The following is a 25,433-nucleotide window of genomic DNA, read 5'->3' on the forward strand; positions in this document are numbered from 1 at the left end:
GGAGGTGCTGATGGTCATTCCAGCCGCTTCACACTCGGCTGCGAACCGCTCCAGTGAGAGCTGAAGGTCACGGCCTGACGACGCCAACAGAACCAAATCGTCCGCAAAAAGCAGAGACCCGATTCTGAGGTCGCCAAACCGGACCCCCTCGACGCCCTGGCTGCGCCTAGAAATTCTGTCCATAAAAATTATGAACAGAATCGGTGACAAAGGGCAGCCCTGACGGAGTCCAACCCTCACAGGAAACATGTCCGACTTACTGCCGGCAATGCGGACCAGACTCTGACACCGGTCATACAGGGACCGAACAGCCCATATCAAGGAGTCCGGCACTCCATACTCCCGGCGCACCCCCCACAAGAGTCCCCGAGGGACACGGTCGAACGCCTTCTCCAAGTCCACAAAACACATGTAGACAGGTTGGGCGAACTCCCATGCTCCCTCCAGGATCCTGCGGAGGGTGAAGAGCTGGTCCACTGTTCCACGGCCAGGACGAAAACCACACTGCACCTCCTGAATCCGAGATTCGACTATCCGGCGGATCCTCCTCTCCAGTACCCCCGAAAAGACCTTACCAGGGAGGCTGAGGAGTGTGATCCCCCTATAGTTGGAACACACCCTCCGGTCCCCCTTTTTAAAGAGGGGGACCACCACCCCGATCTGCCAGTCCAGAGGCACTGCCCCCGATGTCCACGCGATGCTGCAGAGGCGTGTCAACCAAGACAGCCCCACAACATCCAGAGCCTTGAGGAACTCAGGACGGACCTCATCCACCCCCGGGGCCTTGCCACCGAGGAGTTTTTTGACCACCTCGGCAACCTCAGCCCCAGAAATGGGTCCCACGTCCGAGCTCCCCAACTCTGCTTCCTCATCGGAAGGCGTGTCGGTAGGACTCCCCCTTGAGCTGTCACCTTACCGTGGTGGGGGGGTTTGCGTGCCCCAATGAGTCTGGGAGCTATGTTGTCTGGGGCTTTAAGCCCCTGGTAGGGTCACCCATGGCAAACAGATCCTAGATGAGGGACCAGACAAAGAACAGCTCACAAGACCCCTATGATGAGTGATACTTTTGGACGCCGTGTTCCCTTGCCCGGACGCGGGTTACCGGGGCCTCCCCCTGGAGCCAGGCCCAGGGGTGGGGCCCGCCGGCGAGCGCCTGGTGGCCGGGTCTGTGCCCGTGGGGCTCGGTCGGGCACAGCCCGAAGAAACGACACGGGTCCCCCTTCCTACGGGCTCACCACCCGTGGGAGGGGCCATGGGGGTCGGGTGCAATGTGAGCTGGGCGGCAGCCGAAGGCGGGGACCTTGGCGGTCTGATCCTCGGCTACTGAAGCTGGCTCTTGGGACGTGGAACGTCACCTCTCTGCTGGGGAAGGAGCCTGAGCTGGTGCGCGAGGCTGAGCGGTTCCGGCTAGATATAGTCGGACTCACCTCGACGCATGGCTTGGGCTCCAGAACCAGCCTCCTCGAGAGGGGTTGGACTCTCTTCCACTCTGGAGTTGCCCGCGGTGAGAGGCGTAAAGCAGGTGTAGGCATACTTATTGCCCCCCGGCTGTGCGCCTGTACATTGGGGTTCACCCCGGTAGACGAGAGGGTAGCCTCCCTCCGCCTTAGGGTGGGGGGACGGGTCCTGACTGTTGTTTGTGCTTATGCACCGAACGGCAGTTCAGAGTACCCACCCTTTTTGGAGTCCCTGGAGGAGGCACTAGAGAGTGCTCCTCCGGGAGACTCCCTCGTCCTGCTGGGGGACTTCAATGCTCACGTGGGCAATGACAGTGAGACCTGGAGGGGCGTGATTGGGAGGAACGGCCCCCCCGATCTGAATCAGAGTGGTGTTTTGTTGTTGGACTTCTGTGCTCGTCACGGATTGTCCATAACGAACACCATGTTCAGGCATAAGGGTGTCCATATGTGCACTTGGCACCAGGACACCCTAGGCCGCAGCTCGATGATCGACTTTGTAGTCGTATCATCGGACTTGCGGCCGTATGTCCTGGACACTCGGGTGAAGAGAGGGGCGGAGCTGTCAACTGATCACCACCTGGTGGTGAGTTGGCTCCGCTGGTGGGGGAGGAAGCCGGTCAGACCTGGCAGGCCCAAACGTATTGTGAGGGTCTGCTGGGAACGGCTGGCGGAATCCCCTGTAAGGAGGAGTTTCAACTCCCACCTCCGGCAGAGCTTCAACCATGTCCCGGGGGAGGTGGGGGACATTGAGCCCGAATGGGCCATGTTCCGTGCCTCCATTGTTGAGGCGGCCGACCGGAGCTGTGGCCGCAAGGTGGTCGGTGCCTGTCGTGGCGGCAATCCCCGAACCCGCTGGTGGACCCCAGTGGTGAGGGAGGCCGTCAAGCTGAAGAAGGAGTCCTATCGGGCCTTTTTGGCCAGTGGGACTCTGGAAGCAGCTGATGGGTACCGACAGGCCAAGCGGAACGCAGCCTCGGCGGTTGCTGAGGCAAAAACTCGGGCTTGGGAGGAGTTCGGGGAGGCCATGGAGAACGATTTCCGGACGGCCTCGAGGAGATTCTGGTCCACCATCCGGCGGCTCAGGGGGGGGAAGCGGTGCACTGTCAACACCGTGTATGGTGAGGGCGGGGCTCTGCTGACTTCAACTAGGGACGTCGTGAGTCGGTGGGGGGAGTACTTCGAGGGCCTCCTCAATCCTACCGACACGCCTTTTTTTATCCGTTGCTCCCCTATTACTGACATACCAATGCAGATGTGCTTACTGACATACCAATGCAGATGTGCTTACTGACATACCAATGCAGATGTGCTTAGGGCTGTTGCAATAACCGCAAAAATGAAATATCGCGATATGATGACGCCCACCGCGCTTCATGATGGGTCACCGCACGTATTTTTGATAGTGTCCGTGCAGGTTTCAATCTACATGCGCACGGTCCTATTAGCAACATTAAACGTTCGTTTTGCAAAGCTTTGAAACTTACCGAATGGTCACTGTTGTTCATAGATGTTCCACAAAAAAAATTAGAGCAAAATATGCTTTCCAGCAGAAGTTTGACGATCGTTTTGACGAACTACTTTTTCATCACCGCACGTGACCTGATCTCGCCACAACTTAACACACTTCAGAAAGAGAAAATGGAAGCCGCACTAGTATCGAAAGCAAATGTTACTTCGCCCCTTTGGGAGCATTTCGGCTTTCAACCAAATGAAAAGGGTGAACCAGCCAATTTAAACGAGGCGATTTGTAAAATCTGCCAAAAAACGGTTCAAGTGAAACGAGGGAACACAACTAATTTAAAGGCTCACTTAGCAAGCTATCATCCAGCTATTGCGGCACGGTTGCCGCCGCCTCCTGCCACACAGAGTCGCGGAGCAGCTCATGTTGGGGCGAGCCGACAACTTGGAGTCGGCGAAGCCTTTGCTCGAGTCGCCAAATACAGCAGAGACAGTGACAGACATAAACGCCTAACAGGTGCTGTTACACGGTATCTGGTTGAGGAGATGGTGCCGTTTGCTACTGTGGTATAATTTTTTGTGTGTGTGAAATTGTAGTGCCTGGTACATCTCACTTTGTATACTTAATTTAAAAAAGACAAAACAGGCACTTGTTTTTTAGTTCATTTCATATTTTATTTGCATTCAAAAGTTCAGCCTTCTCCTGAATTCTGTTTTTAAGTTCAACAAGGACATGCGCGTAACAAGGACATGACCGAGATATAATTTTTTTTTGTGCGTGAAATTGTAGTGCCTGGTACATCTCATTTTGTATACTTAATTTAAAAAAAACAACAAAACAGGCACTTGTTTTTTTTAGTTCATTTCATATTTTATTTGCATTTAAAAGTTCAACTTCAGCCTTCTCCTGAATTCTGTTTTTAAGTTCAATCAGTAGGAGAAACAACTTGCATCTCGCATCTGTGCCGTTACCGCCCTTTGTTCTGCTTTCAATAAAATAAAATGTTATAAAGTTGCCATGTCTTTTTATAACCTTTTTTAAATGTCTAAGTGCTATGTTTCAGAGGAAATATTGCAATGAGTTTAGTAATTTAGTAATTAACAAACGAATTTGCTAGATAGATAGATAAAAAAAAAAAAAAAAAAAAAAAAAAAAAAAAAGATGGCGCAATAATATCGCATATTGAGCCGCCCTGACTCACCGCAGGGGGAATTCCTCAACCGCGACAGCCCTAGATGTGCTTACTGACATACCAATGCAGATGTGCTTACTGACATACCAATGCAGATGTGCTTACTGACATACCAATGCAGATGTGTTTTTAAAACAGCTTTTCTGACAGTGATGGACCAACAAGTTGCATACATCAAACCCTTATTGAAATCAATGGATGCTAGAGACCTGGAGAAAATTGTTGGCATCTTTAACCCAACTTAATAAAAGGAGGATTTTTTTAGCTGTGAAAAGACGAGTACATGGTTGTTCCGTAGGTCCAGTCTGCAGACACATGTAATGTGTCCAGGGAAAACCTACTTCTCAGAATCTGCTGTGCCGTAATGTCCAGTACAGTCAGAGGCAGCTCAAAAGGAACAAACCAATTTGATTGATAGATGGATACATTTTTTTAAAAAGATGGTGCAATAATATGGCATACTGCCCTGACTCACCGCCGGGGGAATTCCTCAACCGCACAGCCCTAATTACATGAAGACAGTATGGAGACCAGGAAGGTGTTTACTCAGAGAAAAGAGGCTTTAGGGACCCTCTGGAAATGATCATGGTACACACACACACACACACACACACACACACTACCTTTATCTACTTAGAAAGCAATAATAAACATAGAAAGAAAGATTCATAGGTTACAGATTAATGACCTCCTCCTTTCCATTCATGGACGGTGCAGGAAAGATGGTGGCAGAAAAAGGAGAAAAAGCAGAACAGTTCCAAAGAGCCTCAAGGCCTCAGAGGGACAGAGAGCCTGGCCCCGTCTCCTCAGAGCCAACAGAGGCTTTATTAAGGCAAGGGAGCGCACCTCTGGAAGATGCTGTCTGTAGAGTCTCAGTCTGACAGACAGACAGAAGCCCTAATTAAAGCCGGCAGCCTGTCCCTCAGGAGCCTGCCCTACTTGGCTAAATGAGGAATTGAGAATAAAGCCCAAAGGGAATACTCCAATTTATCCCTGTTTCAAAGAGATGAGGAGCAAGGGCACCTCAGTGGATGACACCAAGTTGGGAGGGTCCTCCCAGTTTCTGGACAGTAAAAAAAACAAACAAACAAAACAAAAAAAAAACATGAAGGAATGACTCCTTCGAACCAGCAGAGCACTACCATTCCAACCAGTGTGACTTCCCACAGCTGCAAACATCGGTGCCTGTCGGAGGGTCATGGTCCAATGACGCCAGCAGGATACCACCATCCAGACTAATCTGAAACCAAATCCTGAGACAACAGAAGCAGATGCTGTTCACGCCTGGGCTGCATCATCAGAATCAGACTGGATCAACTCCATGCTAAAACACAGACTGCTGCAGAGACGTGCACGGCTGGGCCAAACAATCACACAATCACACAGCACCCCAGCACAAATTTTAAGAATAGAATTTTTTACAAAAAGGGCTCAGGTCCACTCATGTTTAGTGAAAGGCTGAGGCACTGTGGGAGTGAGGAGGGCCACTGATTGTTTCGGCTCAGAATGTTCTCTGTTCAGGTGATAACAGATGATGTTGTCTCCGTCTCAGACACAGTGGTGCTGGACAGATTGGGTTTTGGCCACAGATGCACAGAAGGATATCAGGAAGTACAAGAGGCTCTCACAGCCTATGTAATTACCACTTATTAAATTCCCCATAAGAGGCAGCAAAGGTGAGTCCATCTCCTCTTTTCTCCACAACAACATCCAGGGGGAGGTGGAGCAGCAGGAAAGCCATCGCTCCTTCACATCAAAAACTGCAGCTCACACAGTTCAGGCATTGCGCCTTCTGAATCCTGTTCTCTGAGGAAACTCCAGCATGAGCAACCCATGTTCCAAAAATACTGAACGGGTTGTGGAGTATAAACCACCTGGTTAAGGGAGCTTCCCAATCCCATGAAGAGCATGGGGGAAAAGGTTGTGAACATGTGGGCCTACTTTGCTTTGCCTAATACCCCAGTAGAGATAAGTGCTCCTAGTTTCAGTGGCAGAGCTTTAAATGTCCTCAGCAGAGACCAGACAGCTCTGTGGAGTTTAGCAAAGCAAACAAAAAAAGCTTTTTCCCCTCACTTGGGCTGACTCCCCAAACAGAGTGAGGCTGTAATCCACAGTACCATCTAGCATTATTACTCAAGCTTATCAGTAATGATGAGGTGGCTCCTGTGGGCTCTGAGTGGCTGATAGCATAGCTTAGCAGCTACCGCTACATTTCTTCAAATAGTCCATTCCCATCAGCTGCTGCCGCCTGACTGAGAAACAAAACCAGAGCATTTTCACATGGAAACAGATAGAAAGTATTTTCTGAATGATAGAAGAAGACCATCTCTTCTTCACACAGCATGTTATGCTGATATTTGAGTTGATCTTGTACAGATTTCATGCTCCTTTTCACTCATCACTTTCTCACTTGTTCTCCAGCTTGAATTCAGCTAGTCGGGACTGAGGTGGAAATAACACCAATCAAGACTTTTTACAGAAACGAGAAGCTCCACCGATGAGCCTTGCCAGCTGACTGATGGGGAAATTGGGCGGATAGATGAAAAATAGCCTTAAACGCAGACGGGGGAGTCCTCTCTCTCCTGCTGGCACTACTACATGGCAGCCTGATTTGTGCCTTCACGCTTTCTTGCGTAGATGTAACGAGGTATTTTTAGATGGCTGTGAGCACCTTTGCATCGCTGCCAGACAGAGAAGTCTGGGGTGAATTATGATTAACATAGTAACACATACACACTTCTCAATAGCCCACGGTTCTTTTTCATGTTAAATTTCTCTTTCAGCTCAGAATTTTTACAGCGTGCACACTTCAAAGAGGACACTACGGAAGCTCTAGAGGCCCAAATGTCTCAGCAGTCACACAGATGGTCAAAACATTCAGTTTTTTTATGTTTGTGCAAAAATAAATTCAGTGACTTTCTCTGTGAAAGTTTGTCAGAGCAGGAAACAAAAGCTGCTTAGTTATCAGACACTGTCAAAACATGAACACTGGCAGCTCTTTCCTTAAATTAGCATTCCTTTCAGAAACCGAACAGTCAGGGTAGGGGTGCGCGATCTGACGATATAAAATTGTGACTGGCGAGGAAGAGTGGAGAATCGCAGGCAATCTATCAAATTAGAGAAACCGTATAGATCGCCAATGATTTTTTTTTTTTTTTAATGCTGGTTCCCGCCGATGCGGCAGACGTAGGGCGTCCTTAACCTAACAGACCAATCATAGCGAACTGTGCGTTGTGACACGTTCTTACACGCCTGCATGTTGTGTTTGTAAAAACTTAGAAAACGCATGGACAGCCATGGCTGAAAGCCAAGCCAACGAGCTGGTGAAGAAGAGGAAATCCCCCTCTGTAATTTGGAATTGGTTCGGGTTTTCTTCTACCCTAACCCACTGCTGCTGGTCCACATCAGGAATGGGAACAGCAGCAGCGCCACCATCCACAGCACATCCATAGCGGCGCACGGGAGAAACTCACGGCCAGCAGCAGCACTCTCGGGTCGGATGAGGAAACCGCTAGCTCGTAAGCTAACTACGGTGCAAGAGAAAAGGGAAGCACCGCGACCGTGACAAACATTACACAGTTGGAAAGTCTTCCTTTAGGGCGCTCTGGTGATGGCAGTGCGTGACTGTGGCTGCAGTAAATGAACATGCAGCGTTGCTCATCTGTTGCTAAATGGCATCATGAGGTGGAGTCAAGTCGTCATCAGTGGTTCGTTTTTCTATTTCCGGTTGCTTCACTCTCATTGTGTCAGATGTCATCAATTAGATCATTATTTTTCATCTTGAATTGGGTTACAGTTGAATTACAATGTGTTGATTGCCAAATTCTTTCTTTTACTCCTTAGCTCTTCTGTGGTTCAGCATGTCGACTTAACTCTACTGTAATTGGTCTTTCTTTTTTTTTGGATGGAAGATCGTGATAAAAAAAAAAATCGAAATTGTGATTTTATGAAAAAAAAAAATCGTGATACAACATTTTTTCCATATCGCCCACCCCTAAGTCAGGGTTATGGTAGAAGCAGGAAATAAATGTAAACAAGTCGGGATAAGCAAGCTGACTGCCACCTTTACAGCTTTTAAAAATAAATTGTACTCAGCTCTTTGTGGTAGAGCTACAAATGAAAACTAAATAGTTGCTGATGGTGAACGACTATGGGCCATGGACTGAGCACCTGTTATCCATCCATTTATTTTGGATAAAGACTTTGTTGTACCAGATCAGAGACTCCGACATGTCAGAAGCTATGAGACATGTTAAAGATCTAAGCCAGAAGAAAAAGATGAAAAATGAAAGCTGTGGGATTAGGAAGTTTGTCAGACAAAAACAAAACAAAAAACGCAACAACAACATTTTTTTCTAATATTCATTATTGACAAACCGGTTCTACCTGGTAGCTCTACTTGCTATAATATTGTAAGATTTTTGGATATCTCGTATGAATTAATTTAATTTGGAAATTAAAGAGCCAATTCTCCTTTTCTAATTCCCACTGCATGTACATGAAGCATTTCCTTGGTTTTTACATGGAGATGAAAAGAATGTGAGAAGTGGAGAATCTTTACACTTTGGTTCAAAGTTTTTCATTAAAGTTAATGCTGATTTCACTGTGTAATGTCCATAGCACAATAACATGGGGATTTACTGTGGGTCCGTCTAACATAGGGACAAGTCTCTTGGAAAATGAATACAATTTTCAGCACTAAGGCAGGATGTTTGCAACAGTGTCAGTGGACACTGTTTAGACGTGAAAGCCTGACTTTTAAGTGGAGACGGAGACACAAGGACAAGCTCTTTGAGTCTGTATGAACAGCTCACTGGACGTCTAACTCATGGGCCATATGGGTCAGCCAAGACCTTAGGACAAGCTGGGAATACAAAGACAAGACACACTCAAACACATCTAGGCTGCACACACTGCTGCCGGCTCTGCTCCATGTTCCTTCTTCTTCCTTTTAGAACGTGCACACACACAGCATGTCTCTGCTGACCCGTCTCTGAGCAGGGTGCTGTGGAAGTGGCACATTGAGCCGCTAACAGCAGCCGACAGCAGCCGACAGCGGGGATATCGGCATCGGCCATACTTTCCATAAATTTCCACCGATAAGTTTATATCATTTTCGCAACAAATTTTGCAGCCGTTTCGTTCTGAAGGCGTCTTCTGCTCTCGCCACTTTGAGTTCATGAGCATTGCTTCATCAAGCCGTACGCGACGCGACTCAGATGGTTCATTGTAAAGTTGTACAGGGATGTTTATTTTACAGTTCAAAAATGCTATAAGCAGCTCCCTACACTTGATTTTTAGTTCTCAGTCAGTTCATTTTCTATTACTTCTTAATATAAAAATAGCATATATTCAAGTATTCTCATAGCAGGGAGTGATTTATTTTTTTATTGATAATTATGTATTTATATTATTATTTTATTTCCCGCTTTATTCTAAGTTGTGTTTGGCTTTATTTTACAAATGCTGCTGGCAGCTCCTGCACTTTTCATTTCTACAATTAAAAAGACTTAATGGATATGAAAGTTTGTGTCAGTGTGTGCTATTTTTAATTTATCGTGAATAATGTTTCTATTTATCGGTTATCGGCTTCCATTTCCATAATTATCGGTATCGGCCCTGAAAAAAACCATATCGGTCGGGCCCTAGTACGGAGGGGCTGGCGTGGGAAGGATTCTGGTACCGGCCTCATACAGCACAGGGCCGAGGGGTCCACAGTCTGCTGAGGCACGCAGAGCTACATTGTGTGTGTAGATACGTGTGACGGTGAGTAAACAGGAAGTGGGATGAAGCGCCAGCCAAAAAAAAAAAAAAAAAAACCCCGTTTAACTTTCACTAAAGAACATCTTTATTGTTAAGCTGAATGAGTCCCAGCTGAGACTCAAAGACTGGAATAGTCTTCCAGTAACACTTCAGCTCCATTATCACCCCACAGACTATATTTAGCTCCCTATCTTTTTGGTTTCCATGGGAATGAGTTGGCCGTGCACAGCTGGGGCCACGGGTATTTTCCAGAGGCTAACACGACAGAGTGGCCGACTCCTGGAGCAAAGCTGGCTTTTCCACAGCCTGGTGGGTTTGTCATGTGGTCATTTCCACTCCACTGACTCCAAGCAGCAGCAGCTTTGCCCCAGTTTTCTCTTCCTACAGGCCTGTGCCGTCAGTGAGGACAGCTTTTCACTTCAGTGCATCTGGTGCAAGTTTCACTTCCGTGTTGTTAGGGCGGCGCGCGGGATAAATAACGTGCCAACATGCAAACTTCAGTCATGTTCAAACTCTTTGCAAGCAAGCTGGGAAGAAAAGGAGACGTGTTAACACTAGTGATGCTCCGATCGATCGGCTGCCGATCATGATCGGCCGATAATGCCCAAAAATAGCCTGATCGGCGATCGGAAAAATATGCCGATCAAAAAAACGATCACGTGACGTAAATTACTAGCGACCACTTTCTAATGTGGTACGTGACGTGTGTACAGAACCGAACAGGCAAAACCTCTACAGTGCATCTGGACAACATGACCTCTCCTGTCTGGAATTTCTTCAAAGTGTGTCAGAAAGATGTGAAACTTACTGCGGTCACGCCATCTGCGCTTCGGAGAGGCACGGTCGCGCTAGCTACACTTGAAAATCGAGTGCCCGTTTACATCGCGTTGTACGGTAAAGCGTGTGAGCGATTTATGGTGCATTCAAGTGCACCCCGTAAACTCAGACATCTATATCGAAGTTGATTTTTCATTTGTTGGAATACCTGTCATTAGTTGGTTGTTTTTTTTACTACATTCTTTTTAATGATTAAAAAAAATGATAGAACAAAATTATTGAAGCATATTCAGAATCAAACTCATTTCTGCATAGTCAGATTTGAAAACTTCCTTTAGAACCAAATCAAAATGTTCTCTGCAGACTCCACCAGATTCTTGTTCTACATGTCCCCAGCTACCTCTGGTGGTTTAATTTCTATAAATGGTACACTCTCTGCTAGATGAAAGGCATGGAAATGTCCGATTCCTTCCGTGATCGGCAATCGGGCAGATCATGATTTTGGTGATCGGTCCAAAAAAATGCTGATCGGAGCATCACTATTTAACACCTCGTCCAACAACATTTAGAAAACTGCAAGAACCATTAAAAGACTTTCTGAGTTCCACAAATGTAGAATCAGGATGCATTTGGTGAAGTAAACACCATGAGAGAGAAGAATCAAAGACACAAATCTGGCCTTCACCATATGTTCTTACATTGAAAGGCACAAAGGTCCCAAATGGCCATGATGTAGCATGATAGTTCACCTCATCATTTTAAGTCAAAGCATTTTTAAACCTCCACCACTGCGAGTCTAATGTCAAAGACTAAAACTGTTGTTTTTATTGAGCACTTCATCAATATTCAGTACAGTACTGCTGCCTTCTGAAAAAAAGGAACCCTCATCACGGCTGTGGTGGTTGCTGGGCGTGTAAACACCACCATGTTACAGCACAAACCCCAGCATTAGCTCAAGTTCACAATTTATTGCATCTGGTTTATTTCACTGCAGGTGGACTTCCACACAAAGTCGCGCCTATTTCACGCTTTTTGCCCCAGGATATTTCAATATGCTGCAGAAGGTTATATTATCATTCTGTATCCTTGCGTAGATTAGTCATGCTGTTCGGCTGAGACTAGGACAGGTCTGAAGTAAGGTGTTTTACACTCAGGATTCTACGGAAGAGTATTAGGGCCAGGCATAAGAAAAAATAATAATATTTTGCCTGTCTAGATTTAAGTCCACATGTCGAGAATAAAGTCGTTTCAACATTTCGGCTTCAATCTCGATATTAACTTTATTCTGAACATGTCGTCTTTATTCTCGACAGGCAAAATCTAAATATTTTTTCTTATGCCTGGCCCTAATACTCTTCCGTAGGATTCAGCTGAGTCCAAAAAACAAAGACTGCTTACAGAATTTCTGCCACAAACACTTCCTGACCTTTCGCTTCAAAGCATTGGTAGGAAAAGTATCCCCGGGAAGAATCCTGGGTGAAAAGATGGAACATCCTGTTTGGGCTTTCTCATGGCGCAGCGACTCTGGGGTTTCCCCTGAACACGGCCTTCTGTGTAGGACCTTTGAGCCGGTTTAACAGTACTGTTCTTCCTGAACAGCACTGCTGTCATCTGAGCCAAAGCCTGTTGGCTTCACAATTTGAATAACTGAAACATGCATTAACAGAAAAAAAAAAAAAAAAAGGACCAACTCTGTGACTCATCTGTTGGACTGAATTCAGTTTTTACTCAGTGAAAAAGGACAAAAATCCTTTCAGAAGCTGAAACCGGTCCAAACCACCCCCCATCCATCAATCATTAACAGCGATAAGGGAGGCAAATAATGAGGAACTTCAGTAACACTTCTACTATAGACTGCAGCAGAACAGCAGCAGAAAAGGCCGACAGAAGTGATCTCAGGACACTTTACAGAGAAGACTATTACCTCCATGAACCATTTTCATGGAACTTTGATGAGCAGGGAGGGAAATGCAGTCCTCTGCAGAGGCTCCATGGCCTGAACAGGGGACTCACATCTAACACACAACACAGTTTGGCTTTATTTCCTTAGTTCTCCATCAGCCCCTTCAGTGCATTAAAAATATCCAATCTGGTGCATCAGCGCTGGTGTTGACCAATCATCTGCGTCAGCTTACCTAAGCCAACTCAATCAATGCCTCTGCTGTTTTTCATCAGTTTGTCTGCTGAGTGGTCGGGTGGCTTTCTGCTGGCTGCAGTCTGCTCTCTGTGGAACAGCTGCACCATCCTACAGACCTTCAACACAAGTGGACCGGACCAACTTAATGACACCCTCTACACATCATAAGAATCATTTGTTTTCCAAACACGTGATGCTCCTTTAATTTGTAATTAAATTCATCTGGAGCAATTAACAGCGGCTGGCCAAACAGAATGAGCACAAACCAAGCAGTTCAAAAAGTGGTGACAAGTAGACTTCTGTTGTGTGTGTGTGTGTGTGTGTGAGTAAAACACACGGAGCATGCAAAAAAGAAAAGGAAAAATGATTGTCTGAGGGTTTGAGAAGCAAAACTGCAGAGAGGCATGGACATTGTTAAGGTCATGAGTCCATCTCCAGAGAACTTGATGTTCCTGTTTCCACTGTGCCAACAGTTCACAGCACTGCTGCTCATCTCACCATATGGGGACCAAAGAGAAACGGACTGTTCAGGACTGTGGAGAAAAAAAAAACGTGTCCGCTCCTCTGTCCCTTCCATCTGAATAAAAGGGATGCTACTATGGTAACAGATCCAGGGACCCCCACTGCTGGCAGAGAGAGAAAAATACAACAGTGGAGTTTGCCTTCTCTCAGGTTAACAGGCTGACATCCTTCTGGGAGAATAAACACACTCCCTCCACTCAAACACAGCTGGTCAGTCCTGGAATTTAACCGTTTTTATCCGACAGAAAAACAGGAGTAATGAACTCGTTTTGGCTGTGAAGGTAGATCATTTCTTTATTAAGAAACAGAACACTGTGCAGTTTAGCTACACACAGTCACCCCCAGGTCATAATAATCAAAGCTGGAGTAATTAAGAGGTAAAAATAATAATCCTGAAAGTGTTCATCAGCATCAACACCCGCGATTCTGTTTCAACATGCTGTGGGTCATATCTGATCACCGAGTTCAGACTCTGCCTTTACCTCCGGAGCAACTACACCCACCAGCGTCACACTGATCCAGCAGAAGCAGCACGCTGGGGAATCTCTTTAGTTTGCTTGGTGTTCCTTCTAAAAACCACACAAACCATCCCCTTTGCTGTTCTTCATGTAGCTGCAAATGCTGTGAGCAAAGCCCCTGCTTCCCTTTCACCATCCCCGTGCCACCATTCAAGCTGCTCCAGCTCCTTTCCTGTGTGTGTGTGTGTGTGTGTGTGTGTGTGTGTGTGTGTGGCGTGCTGAGCGGGATCAGTCAGCAGGCAGCCTCAGCCCACGCTGCACAGACAACCATGAAGAGCAGAAATAAAAGAGAGGAAAATAAAAGACCCCCCAGCCAGGCAGACGCTCCACTGAAGAGGGAAGTTAAATACAAAAAGTTCTAGCACAACGCTGCCTCAACTGGCATGTGTTTCAGTGTGAGGTATGGCTCTGAGTCACACACAGCGCATCAGAAACCAGAGGAAGCGCTTCATATCGCAGAATGAGCCGCTCATGCTGGTGCCACTCAGAGCAGAGTCAGACCAAAAAAATCTGAAACAAGAGGAGTATCAGTCTGACCGTTTCAAGCAACTCCCCGCATGATGAGGAGCCAGACAAACCATGTACAGTGAAGAGAAAGGAGGATTGATGGGGGACCGGGCCCAAACAGAACCCCTCTGAGCACATGCACTGCTCCAGAGTGACTCGTTGCCACGGCTACACAGCTGCTGAGGAGCCACATGTCAGTGCATACTGTCAGTCAGTCTTACCTCTGGCAGAGAGCTTTTTGGTGTTGATTATTTTGGCAGCATACTCCTGTCCCGTGGAAATCTTCATGCATCTCCGGACCACAGAAAAAGCCCCCCTACGGACATAGAGGGGCAGGTTAGCGGCTGCATGGCATCACTTCACAATCAGATGGGAAAAAAAAAAAAAAAAAAAAGGGGAGAATGGTGCTGCTTTCTGGTTCACTTTTTACAACTAACAAACTTATCATTCATGTTATTCTACTAAGATCAAACACCCAATACAGCCTGGGACAAATGGGACAGAATGCAGTGGCTAAATGATGAGGAACAAGTGTGCTCAGAGTCTCACTGCGGGGCATCAGAACGCCTCCCAGCATCTTTCCAACCAGCTCAGGGGAAAGTTCTGAGGAAAAGATTTCTCCGATCGGCTGACAGAACAACTGCTCTCTGGGGAGTGTTCGGTGTTAGAATCAGTGAAGACCACCTGAAGTGCAAACGTGCAGCAGCACAGCAGGTCTCGCACCCAGACACTCCTCTGAACAGCTGAGGAGGCAATGATGGCCCTTTTCCTCCTTCTCTGCCTTAAAATCCTGCCAATGTTGGGCGAACTTCTCATGTACCGCAACACTAGCATCACACCTATGTCAACATCGTCCATTTGCCTCAGCAGTAGAGTTTGGTAAACACTTAAGTAGGCATGTGCGATGTTTCAGGTGAAAGGCAAGTGTAATCGCGTGAATCAGATATGAGTCACATTATTACAGTACGTGTAACCACACATTAAAAAAAATCGGATTTAGGCAAAAAATCAGATCTGGGCATCAAGACTTGCAGTGTAAATGAAGCCTTAGATCCAAGGACTCAGGCCAGCTGGTCCAGTCCAGAGTCCAGACTAAACATGGAGAAGCAGCATTTAGCTGTTATGCTGCAAACAAGTGGAACAAACTGCCAGTGGAGATTAAACTTTCACCAAATGGAGACATTTTTAAATCCAGGTTAAAGACATTTCTGTTCTCATGTGTCTATGCATGAAATCTGCACGCTATCTTTGAACTTATCTGGACTGTTGCTTGTTTTTAAATTCATTTAAATGATTTTATTTGTTTCTCTTTATATTATTTTATGTATTTTAATGCTTCTTCCACTCCCAGCTGCAATGCTTTTATTTTATGTAAAGCACTTTGAATTGTTCTGTACATGAAATGTGCTATATGAATAAATTTGATCTGATCTGATCTTCAGGTCTGGTTTCAGACAGCAGGTCCACATCTTTGCTTCCCCGTAAACACAAACAGATTTGCTAGCCACACCCTCCTAAAGCAAACAGAAGCTCGTGCAGGTGCACGTTTTGATTTTGCATTAGAATTCCCTGATTAACAACGATCGGGACAGCTTTCAGTTTAAACGTGTCGTTAGGCGTCACCACACAGTGGAAACTTAGAAACACTGCTCTGTGGACGCAGGGTTATCTGAAGGGAGGCGCACACGCGCTGCTAATGACGCCACTACCGGATTTAATCCAAATTTATTCTTTTTGAAGTTTCCCTCCTGCGTCGTTGGAGACTAAGGTTCGGTGGAGCACAATTTAAGCACATTATCGCGCGCCAGTCTGTGGTTCGGTGACTCCTGAAGCCGCGTGTCACCGAACAGTGACAAGTTAAAGGGGAACTCCGGGGCATTTGAAGCACATTTCCATTGCTAGAGGTTGTCAAATACTGATAGTAGGACACAGACAGGTGCAAATCTGCGCTCCCTGTGTGGAGATCGCGCTGTTCGCGCAGCCTGTCATGCTAGGCTAATACGTGGTGGCTAGGGGCAACTGCTAACCCTTCCACGTAAAACAACAACTTGCACACTGCAGAAACGTCACACCACTTTATAAACCATCCGACAATAAAGTCACAAGCCTTACCATCAAAACCATATGCATGGTTCTCACATTACTGGCATGGGGACGTTACAAAACAACTTTATAAACAGCATGTAACTCACCGGTTAGTTGTACGCTCGCGCATGTGAAAGCCCAAAAGAGTCAATGGACGAAACTCCCATATACGAAACAATTATCTTCTCTAGAAAAACTGCGTTCAAGTATTTAAAACATTACAACAATATTACTGGGCATGTATTGTTGTAATGTTTTAAATCCATCATATCTTAAAGATCTCATTGTAAGACATTTTCCTAACAGAGCACTTCGTTCCCAAACTGCAGGTTTACTTGAGGTTCCCAGAGTTTCTAAAAGTAGAATGGGAGGCAGAGCCTTCAGTTATCAGGCCCCTCTCTTGTGGAATAAGCTGCCAGTAAATGTCCGGGAAGCAGACACCCTTTCCACTTTTAAGACCAGGCTTAAAACTTTCCTTTTTGATAAAGCTTATAGTTAGGGATGGCTCAGGTAATCCTGAAACATCCCATAGTTAAGCTGCTATAGGCCCAGCCTGCTGGGGGGCTCATCTGTCACACCTTTCCTCACTTTACTCTCTTTATGTATATGTGATATTATTGTGGTCATTAACTCGTGTTTCCCTGTTCCAACAGATATCCTTTGAATGGTGTTACAGTGCCGCCGCCGCGGCAGCCGCGGCAGCCCCCCCCCCCCTTTCTGTCTTCTCAAACCCCAGCTGGTGGAGGCGGATGGCCACCCTTCCTGGTTCTGGTTCTGCCAGAGGTTTCTTCCTGTTAAAAGGGAGTCGTTTCTCTCCACAGTCGCCTCAGGCACGCTCAGGCCGGGAGATTGGACCAAAAAACAAAAAGTTTTCAGTGCAATCTGTTGGTTTTCTTAGCTAGGAAATTGTTTTTGAATTGGCTCTATATGAACGAATTGGATTATTTTAGGAATTATGATTATTATTAATTAATTGAATTCCAATTGGCTTGAATTGGACTTACTATCTAAGTGCCTTGAGATGACATTTGTTGTATTTGGCGCTATATAAATAAAAATGAATTGAATTGAATTAAATACTTGAACGCAGTTTTTCTAGAGAAGATAATTGTTTTGTATATGGGATTATCGTCCATCGACTCTTTTGGGCTTTCACATGCGCGCGCCTACCGACAAGAGGTAAGTTACATGCTGTTTATAAAGTTGTTTTGTAACGTCCCCATGCCAGTAATGTGAGAACCATGCATATGGTTTTGATGGTAAGGCTTGTGACTTTATTGTCGGATGGTTTATAAAGTGGTGTGACGTTTCTGCAGTGTGCAAGTTGTTGTTTTACGTGGAAGGGTTAGCGCTTACCCCTAGCCACCACGTATTAGCCTCGCATGGCAGGCTGCGCGGACAGAGCGATCTCCACACAGGGAGCGCAGATTTGCGCCAGTCCGTGTCCTACTATCAGTATTTGACAACCTCTAGCAATGGAAATGTGCTTCAAATGCCCCGGAGTTCCCCTTTAAAACCTTCAGGCAGACATTACAGCACTTCCAAGAGTGAAACACAACCTGGGCCCAAACAACAAGTCGCGCTTCATAAGCACAGCACCTGAGAAACGACAACCACGGTCAGCGTCAGGGGCGATTTTAGGATCTGGTCTTTAGGGGGGCCCAGCCCCCAGTGCTCACAGAGGCACATTATTTCTCACTAATTGAGGCGAACTAGTACATTTATAAATTTTGGAGCCGTATTAGTTTTGCTTTGAGTAGTGTTTTCCCTTACAACATTCAATTTTGACCTCTTCATTTCAAAAGACTGTGGCTTGACAGGGATAACAGAGAGCCTGAGACAAATATTGAAGATAACTCAACATTTATTTTGGGAGTAAAGAGTTAAAACAAAAACAAATGCTAGACAAATATTGAAGATAACCTCAGGGAGGGGTCTCCTGCTGGTGCCCAGAGTCAGGACTAGACAAGGTGAGGCTGCATTTCAGTTTTATGCTCCTAACATCTGGAACAGTCTTCCAGAAGACGTGAGACAGGCCTCAGCTCTGACAATGTTTAAATCCAGGCTGAAAACAGTTCTATTTAGCTGTGCATATGACACCTGAAAGTATTTTATCTGCACTCTTCACTTTTTAATTAATTAATTAATGATGATTTTTAATGGGTTTTTTAATTTTAATTAATGATTTTATTGCCTTCTTAATAACAATAATAATAATGGATTTTATTTATAATGCACTTTACATTCTTCCAAACCTCAAAGTGCTACAGAATATGAAAAACAAAAAAACAAACAAGCAAGAAAACAAATATCAACTAAGGAAATAGAAATTAAGAATTTTTTAAAACGTGAGGACAAGTAAAACCAAAGCAATCATGGAAAGGCTTTACTAAAAAGGTAGGTTTTAAGTCCTCTTTTAAAAGTGTCAATTGACTGTGGTGCTCTGAGGATTTTATGTAGCTGTGAAGGACTTTGAATTGCCTTGTGTATGAATTGTGCTCTATAAATAAAATTGCCTTGCCCTAAAAACAAATAAAATGGTCACTAAAATAATGCATCCTTGAGCAAAAAAAAAAAAAAAAAAAAAAAAAAAAGCGTTTTTGCATAATATAATATTTTAAAAATGTGCTGATCCAGGGGGTGCCGAGCTTTCTCGGTGGTGCCTTGGCACCACTAAAAAAAAACCTAGCCTCGCCCCTGGTCAGCGTGCACTCCTGCCCGCACGCGCCAGCTGCGCCCGTCCAGGTAGCAGCAGGTAGGCGGAGGTAGGAGCAGGTTTTCTGAATCCGAGCACCAGACTTCGGCTTCACATGTACAACACACTTTCTAAAGAGCAGAACTTACTTGCCCAGCTCCTCGTACAGCTGGTACTCATCAGTGAACCTGGTGCAGGTTGTTGAAGCCATGTTCAGGTGCGCGCGGTTGGGGGAAATGAAAGCTCCGCCGCTTTAGTACTCCGCCGTCCTGTCCGCTGTCCTGTCCGCTCTGCGTCCCAAAGTGCCGCCGGTGTCCGCGCGGAGGGCAAAAAGCAGAAATAATAACGCAAAGAAAGGAATTAGTCTGAAGCCGGTGGCCCCTGTGGGTGCTGTGTGCACGGGACGAGTCGGAGCTGACAGTTGGACTAGTTGAACGCAGTCAAGTGACCTTTAATAGACAAGTCTGCATTTCCGGTTATGGAAACTTCAAAATAAAACCCGGTGAAGTCGTTTCAGCTGAAGTGTTTAATAATAATAATAATAATATATTTTATTTATAAAGCACTTTCCATCAATTTAATGACCTTAGAGTGCTACATTTTAAAACTAGCATTTAAAAAAAAAAAAAAAAAAAACAGTAAAATAATTTTAAGATATTTCAGGCAAACTAAAGGCTTTTCTAAAAAGGTGAGTTTTCAGGCCTTTTTAAAAGAATCCACAGTCTGTGGTGCCCTTAGATGGTTTGAGGTGAATGTTCCGGTATAAATGGTGTTACTTTTAGCAGAAACCTTCAATCAATTCTTTCTATTGCCAAACCTCATATCAGGGCGGAATTTATTGAAAGTTAAATGTATACATTTTAGAGTAATTAAGAGACAACAGAAAACAGTGTTCTGCAGATTGACTAAAAAAAAAAACGTCATTAATAATAGTTTTATCAAGATTTTTATCCCGATTTTTAAGAATGGGATTTTCCTTCTAAGTGTTAGTAAGAAGGAAGCAGACATGACATGCTTGTTTCCTTCTTTAGTTCTTTATCTTGTGGTCCGTGCTTCTTCCGAAACATTTACAGCTGTCAATTTTTCAAAATTAAATAGAACTGGATTCTGGAAACACCATTTAAAGGTAGGGTAGGAGATCCTGGATTTTGAGTCCAGCGAAGCTGCATTTTGAAAATACACAGGTAAAAAGTCCCAACCCTTTTCTTCACTTTCCCCCCGAAGGCACGCCTCTAGAGTACATGAACGCGCACGAAGGTGTACGAGCGCTGTTCTGACAGCAAGCATCGATCGTTGCCGTATTTAGTTTATGCTAACTATACGTTTAATAATGCTAGGTGCTAACCAAGCTGGCTCTAGTTTAGCTTCCTGCCAAGCTTCTGGACGCGTAATTCGTTCACGGAGCAGGGTGCGTGCACAGGGGGGAGGAGGGGGAGGGAGGAGCAGATTGCAGTTTGATAGACGGCATCAGAATCCAATCATTGTGAACGGTCCGTTCACAATGATTGGATAGTGTTTTTCCTAGATTGTACGTTCTAGATAACCTGACTCACGTCATCTGGCTGCGTTCACCAACTACACGCGGGGGCGTTCCCTTTTCTCACACAACCATCTGAGGAGCCTGGGAGTCATATGTGTTTCGTCCGATTAGAAAATAATCAGAGCCAATCATTAATCGCTGGGTGGGACTTTGGATGAATGGGCGGCGTTATGGCCGCCCATTCATGCTCCAGAGGGCGGGAGTCAGGTAAGCTCTGAGCTACGTCACGGGTTGAGTCATTGGGAGTGGCTGCAGTGGCGTGTCAGTAACGATGACGGACAGATTCTTCATCCAATCACATGCACGAGTTTTAGAAAAAATAGCCCCATTTGAAATCATGTCGGTTGTGGACTCGTCCCAGATGGTATGCGAATACCAGAGGGCGGGAGTCAGGTAACGTTCTAGAGGCCACTAAAACTTTTCATATTTGTGTCAAAACTTTTAATTAATTGGTTGCAATGGGGGTGTGAAGAGTATTTCAAGCAATATGTAAAAAAATGTTCCAGAAAAAGATCCCCTACCCAACCTTTAAGAATAGAGAAATGATGAACATACATATTTAGTAGAGAATGACTGCACATCCGGTGTCTGACTTTATGAAGTAGATGTATTTCTGCAGGGTTTCCTCTAGCTGAAGTCAGCAGTTTCCATGCTTTACTGATGAGTATTGTCATCGTGATAGTACTCTGTGTGTGTGTGTGTGTGTGTGTGTGTGTGTGTGTGTATACCTGTATACCACTGATATATACCATATGAGTGGGACTTAATCATCCAGAATGTTTTTCCAAATATCTCAAAAGGAGCAAACTATTATGTAGAACATTTGGCTGATTTTCTTTTACTCTTATTATATATATATATATATATATATATATATATATGTATACTCCAACTCATCCCAAAGCTTCTCAGTCATGTTTCACCCCTTCTTTCTTTATATTTAGCTTCCAAGCAGCCAGACTTTCCTGTAATCTTTCATGTGGTCTCTCCAGCTTTTGTGCAGCTTTTCTGTGGACATTTGCTGCTTTTTCACACATTTTCAGTCCAGTCCTTGTACCTGAGCATTTTCAGATGAAAAGCTTTTTGATATTATTTTTGCACCATCAAGGTAAACGGGTTTACCTTTGGAAAACGTAGGGGGGCTACGTTTTCCAAAGGTAAACCCGTTTGCCCCATGGATGTATTATATTAACGGTTTGCCCATCCTCGCACTGCACCAACATACAATGTGCTTTAAAGACCCTGTACCCTCTTTAGAATAATTCTATACAGATTTGAGCAGTCTAACTATTGTAGTTTCCATACAGGACCTAGTTTAGGGCGATCAAAATGCAAAAAATGCAGTGAAATGGCCCTTTATGCCCATCCATTTAATTCGCGAATCGGATGCCAACTTCAGCGTCGTGTCTATGGGCTTGATGTGGCACTCATGTGCCCCCCCTGGAACACCCCCACATTTAAAATCCCTGCTCCACCCCTGACCTCACCTATTTCCTATCTTGTTGCCAATATATGAAGAAACAAGGTTTAGCTTAAGACTTTTGCTCAGAAAAGAGTCAAATACTTTTGAAAGGCAGGTTATTAGATCCTTACTTCACTCTCGTTGGTTCCACCAACAATGATCCTGCAAAGAGCAAACCCATCTGACTGCACCGCACAAGGAATAAGCAGAATTTAGGGATTGAATATCGTTAGATTTCACAAGCAGAAACCCTCTGCAGTGGCAGCTGGATTTCTGTCCAACACTGCAGAAACTGCATCTTCTCCATCAGTAAATAAGCACTGGAACAGCTCGTTTCAAATTGCCCTTTTTTCTCCATCCTTCAGTCTATGCTTAACAACACGATGGCAAAGTGAAAACATGTCTCCCTGCTGCTGCTGAGAAGCACCAACACAACATGATGCTGCCACCACCATGCTTCACTATTGGGATGGTATGAACATCAGCAGGATGCCTTATGTTCACTGTATTCATTCAAGTTCTGTAAAAGAACCTGTTGGCCCTGCAAAAACTGAAAGATAATGTCAAATATACAAATATTTAATATAAAATGCTGATCCAGAAGCAGCCATGTATTATTTTGCCCTTTCCACAGTGTTTATAGTACAAACGCAGGTCGCAAATCACATGACAGCGAGCTCTGACGACCCACTTCTGACACCATGGCCATTGGTGTAGGCCTTAATGAGAAAGTCAAGCAACAAAAGTCCCCTTCAACAAATGTTCACCTTGTCTGGGTTCTCATATTGTTCTATTTTATTGTGGTTAACCAGCCAAACATGGCAATTCTATCCAGTCTCAATCAAATCTACAATACTGTAAGGTGACCGCTTTCTAAATATACTGAATACTATAACAATGAGGTACTGTGGTACACACTGCAAAAGTTCACATCTGTTTTCAGACATCCTGATTCAGATCCTCATTCAGCAATCTAATATTTTTATCTGAAAATGCTAAAATCCACTTAAATTGTTAGGCAGACAAGTCATTATGTATTTCACCCCCTAAAAACAAGTGTTTCAGCTCCAGTTGCATTCAGCTTTTTGAGTTTCGCTGACTTGAATGAGGCCCCCCACCACATTCCAACATGTATTTGAAAGTAATGCAGCATGCGGGCAAGAATTAAAGCCGATTATTCATAATTACATTAACCTTACATGTTTTCTCCAATGCCTGTTTTTTAGTGGACTGTGGGTGGGAAGCCATCTGTACTATTTCATCAATGACTGATGAAAATAATTAAAGTTACCCTTTGAATAATTCAACTTGTTGCCACAGGCTGGATTCCATTTTTATAAATGAACAAAGATATGCAGGTTGGCTGTAACCTCCAAAAGGTCCCAAAGGTAAATCTTAGAGTCTGATAGATCATGTATCAGAACATCACAAAGTTCTTAAAAATACATTTTGACATATTGGACATTTCACCTCTCTGGGGCTCAGATGCTGGCTAACAAGAGGTTTGATGATGTATTTTGGTAACTTATCAAACACTCTACACGTATTTCATCTGAAATATTCTTTTTGAAAGTAACTTTTGGTGCAATCACCTTTATTCAGTAGAGTAAAATGTACCAAATCTTCTTCTAAAACAGAGTGGAAGTTTATTTTTTAAAGAAGTAGACTTTTACTCCTCAGCACTGGTCAGAGATGCTCATTGGTGTCACATGGAAATGTCTTCCTGATCCTTGTTTCAGGCACACACTAACTTCCATTTCCATCCATTTAGCGAACTGCTGTTACTGAGCCTAAAGTGAGCCGTCGCTCTCAGCTAATGACACCCTTCACGATACTGGGTCAGTCATTAGTAGGAGGCCGCTGACTGATCAAAGTAATTAGGTCATGGTATTTCTAAAAGTGCTGTTAATCCGAAAGTCTCTCAGCAAACACAAAATAATCAAATAAAGCTTTTTACAATCAACTGTTATGAAGAGAAACCCTCCAGAAATCCAGCAGAAGCCAGAGCAGAAGCAGAGCCAAGACGTCCCAAAAGCTTCATCAGGCTCACTGCAGACCTGCTGTTAAAAGGATCTCCATTAATCCCTTTTAGTCTGTAATCTGCTCTAATCTACTCCTGAGGAAGTGGTGTTGTAAAACAAATCACTGGCTGCTTCCTGGGGGTTTGCCGTTTTGGACTCTGTGTGTGTTCACCTTCTTCATCACTGACACTGAGGTAACGTCTGCTGGGAGCCTTTGAGGTGATTATCTCCTGTCACTCGGTTTTCTGTGCTGTACATTACAGCGTGTCACAGAGGGACGACCACCTGTGTGTTACTGCTGAGGAACAACAGATCTCCAGGCTGTCTACATCTATCTGCATCAGCACCATCACCATGACGATGAGCTATTTTTAGGACTTAAATTGACAGTGGCACAGGGATACGCCTGATGTTTGCTGCCCTCTAGTGGTAGGATCATATCATGGATTTATTTCATTTGTGTGAGAATGACATTTACTCTTTGATTTACCGATTTTTCTCTTCGGTGGAACGAAAAATCTCCATTTTTGTGGAGTCTTTTAAATCTCACTCTGGTCTGATGTGACGGACAGAGACATTTATTTTATTTGAAAATACTCTTAAGGCGAGACACTACAGGTGAATCGGGTAATATTTTAAAATAATAGATATCATCATGAAACTTCCTCAGTTGATTACTTATACAAGTATGAAAAAAAATGTATTACAAGTTTTAGAAATGTGTATGTTTAATTATGCAAATTAGGCATTATCTCATTAAATATGCGCACATTTGCATATATTTGCGGAAGATGGATCTGAACATATGATAAAGCCAGGTGAAAAATTATTTTTTCATTTTGTTTACACACAAAATGAAAAGAAAATTACAGAGGGGTTTCAGGATATCTGCTTCATTTCCTAGGAAATCAAAATATACTGTCCATAGCCTAAAAAACATAAATTTTCGCCATATTTTTTTGATATAATGTCACATAAATCAGGCCAGGAATGATTTATCAACAAATTCTTCTGTAAATATCTTCAGAATACTGCTAAGTGTATAACTGGAAAGTTTGGTGTTAGTAGGTTCTCCATAGGCTGAGATATTGATACTGGAAAAATACAAAAAACTGATTTTGAGAAAACGACATTTAAAGATTTAAATAGAGGAATTCATTTTGGTAAATTTGGGGCGAAACGTACTGCCGCGATTAAACTAAATGTGATGAAATAAACATTTTAATTTATGTTTTAAAATAACACATATTGAAGGAGTAGACTGGCCCAAAATCTAAAAATTGACCACTGCATGA

The 25,433-nt window shown here is 44.3% G+C and overlaps 1 protein-coding gene across 9 annotated transcripts in view; it reads right to left on the bottom strand.

Moving 5' to 3' along the window:
- The window catches only part of LOC142368546 (calcium/calmodulin-dependent protein kinase type II delta 1 chain), a 124,213-nt gene extending 104,653 nt beyond the window's left edge, over nt 1–19,560 (bottom strand). For 8 of the 9 annotated variants that reach the window (XM_075450754.1, XM_075450752.1, XM_075450750.1 and 5 more), the window contains exons 1-2: nt 19,265–19,560; nt 14,557–14,651 (exon numbers count right to left, since the gene is read on the bottom strand). In XM_075450754.1, the coding sequence (XP_075306869.1) occupies nt 14,557–14,651; nt 19,265–19,326 (157 nt within the window). In that variant the 5' untranslated portion in view covers nt 19,327–19,560. Of the gene's footprint in view, nt 1–13,414; nt 13,421–14,556; nt 14,652–19,264 lie in introns of those variants that run through there. The other variant, XM_075450755.1, reaches the window with a different exon arrangement.
- Between the last annotated feature and the right edge of the window lie 5,873 nt (nt 19,561–25,433).

The sequence above is a fragment of the Odontesthes bonariensis genome, chromosome 19, assembly GCF_027942865.1.
Source record: "Odontesthes bonariensis isolate fOdoBon6 chromosome 19, fOdoBon6.hap1, whole genome shotgun sequence".
Lineage (NCBI taxonomy): Eukaryota > Metazoa > Chordata > Actinopteri > Atheriniformes > Atherinopsidae > Odontesthes > Odontesthes bonariensis.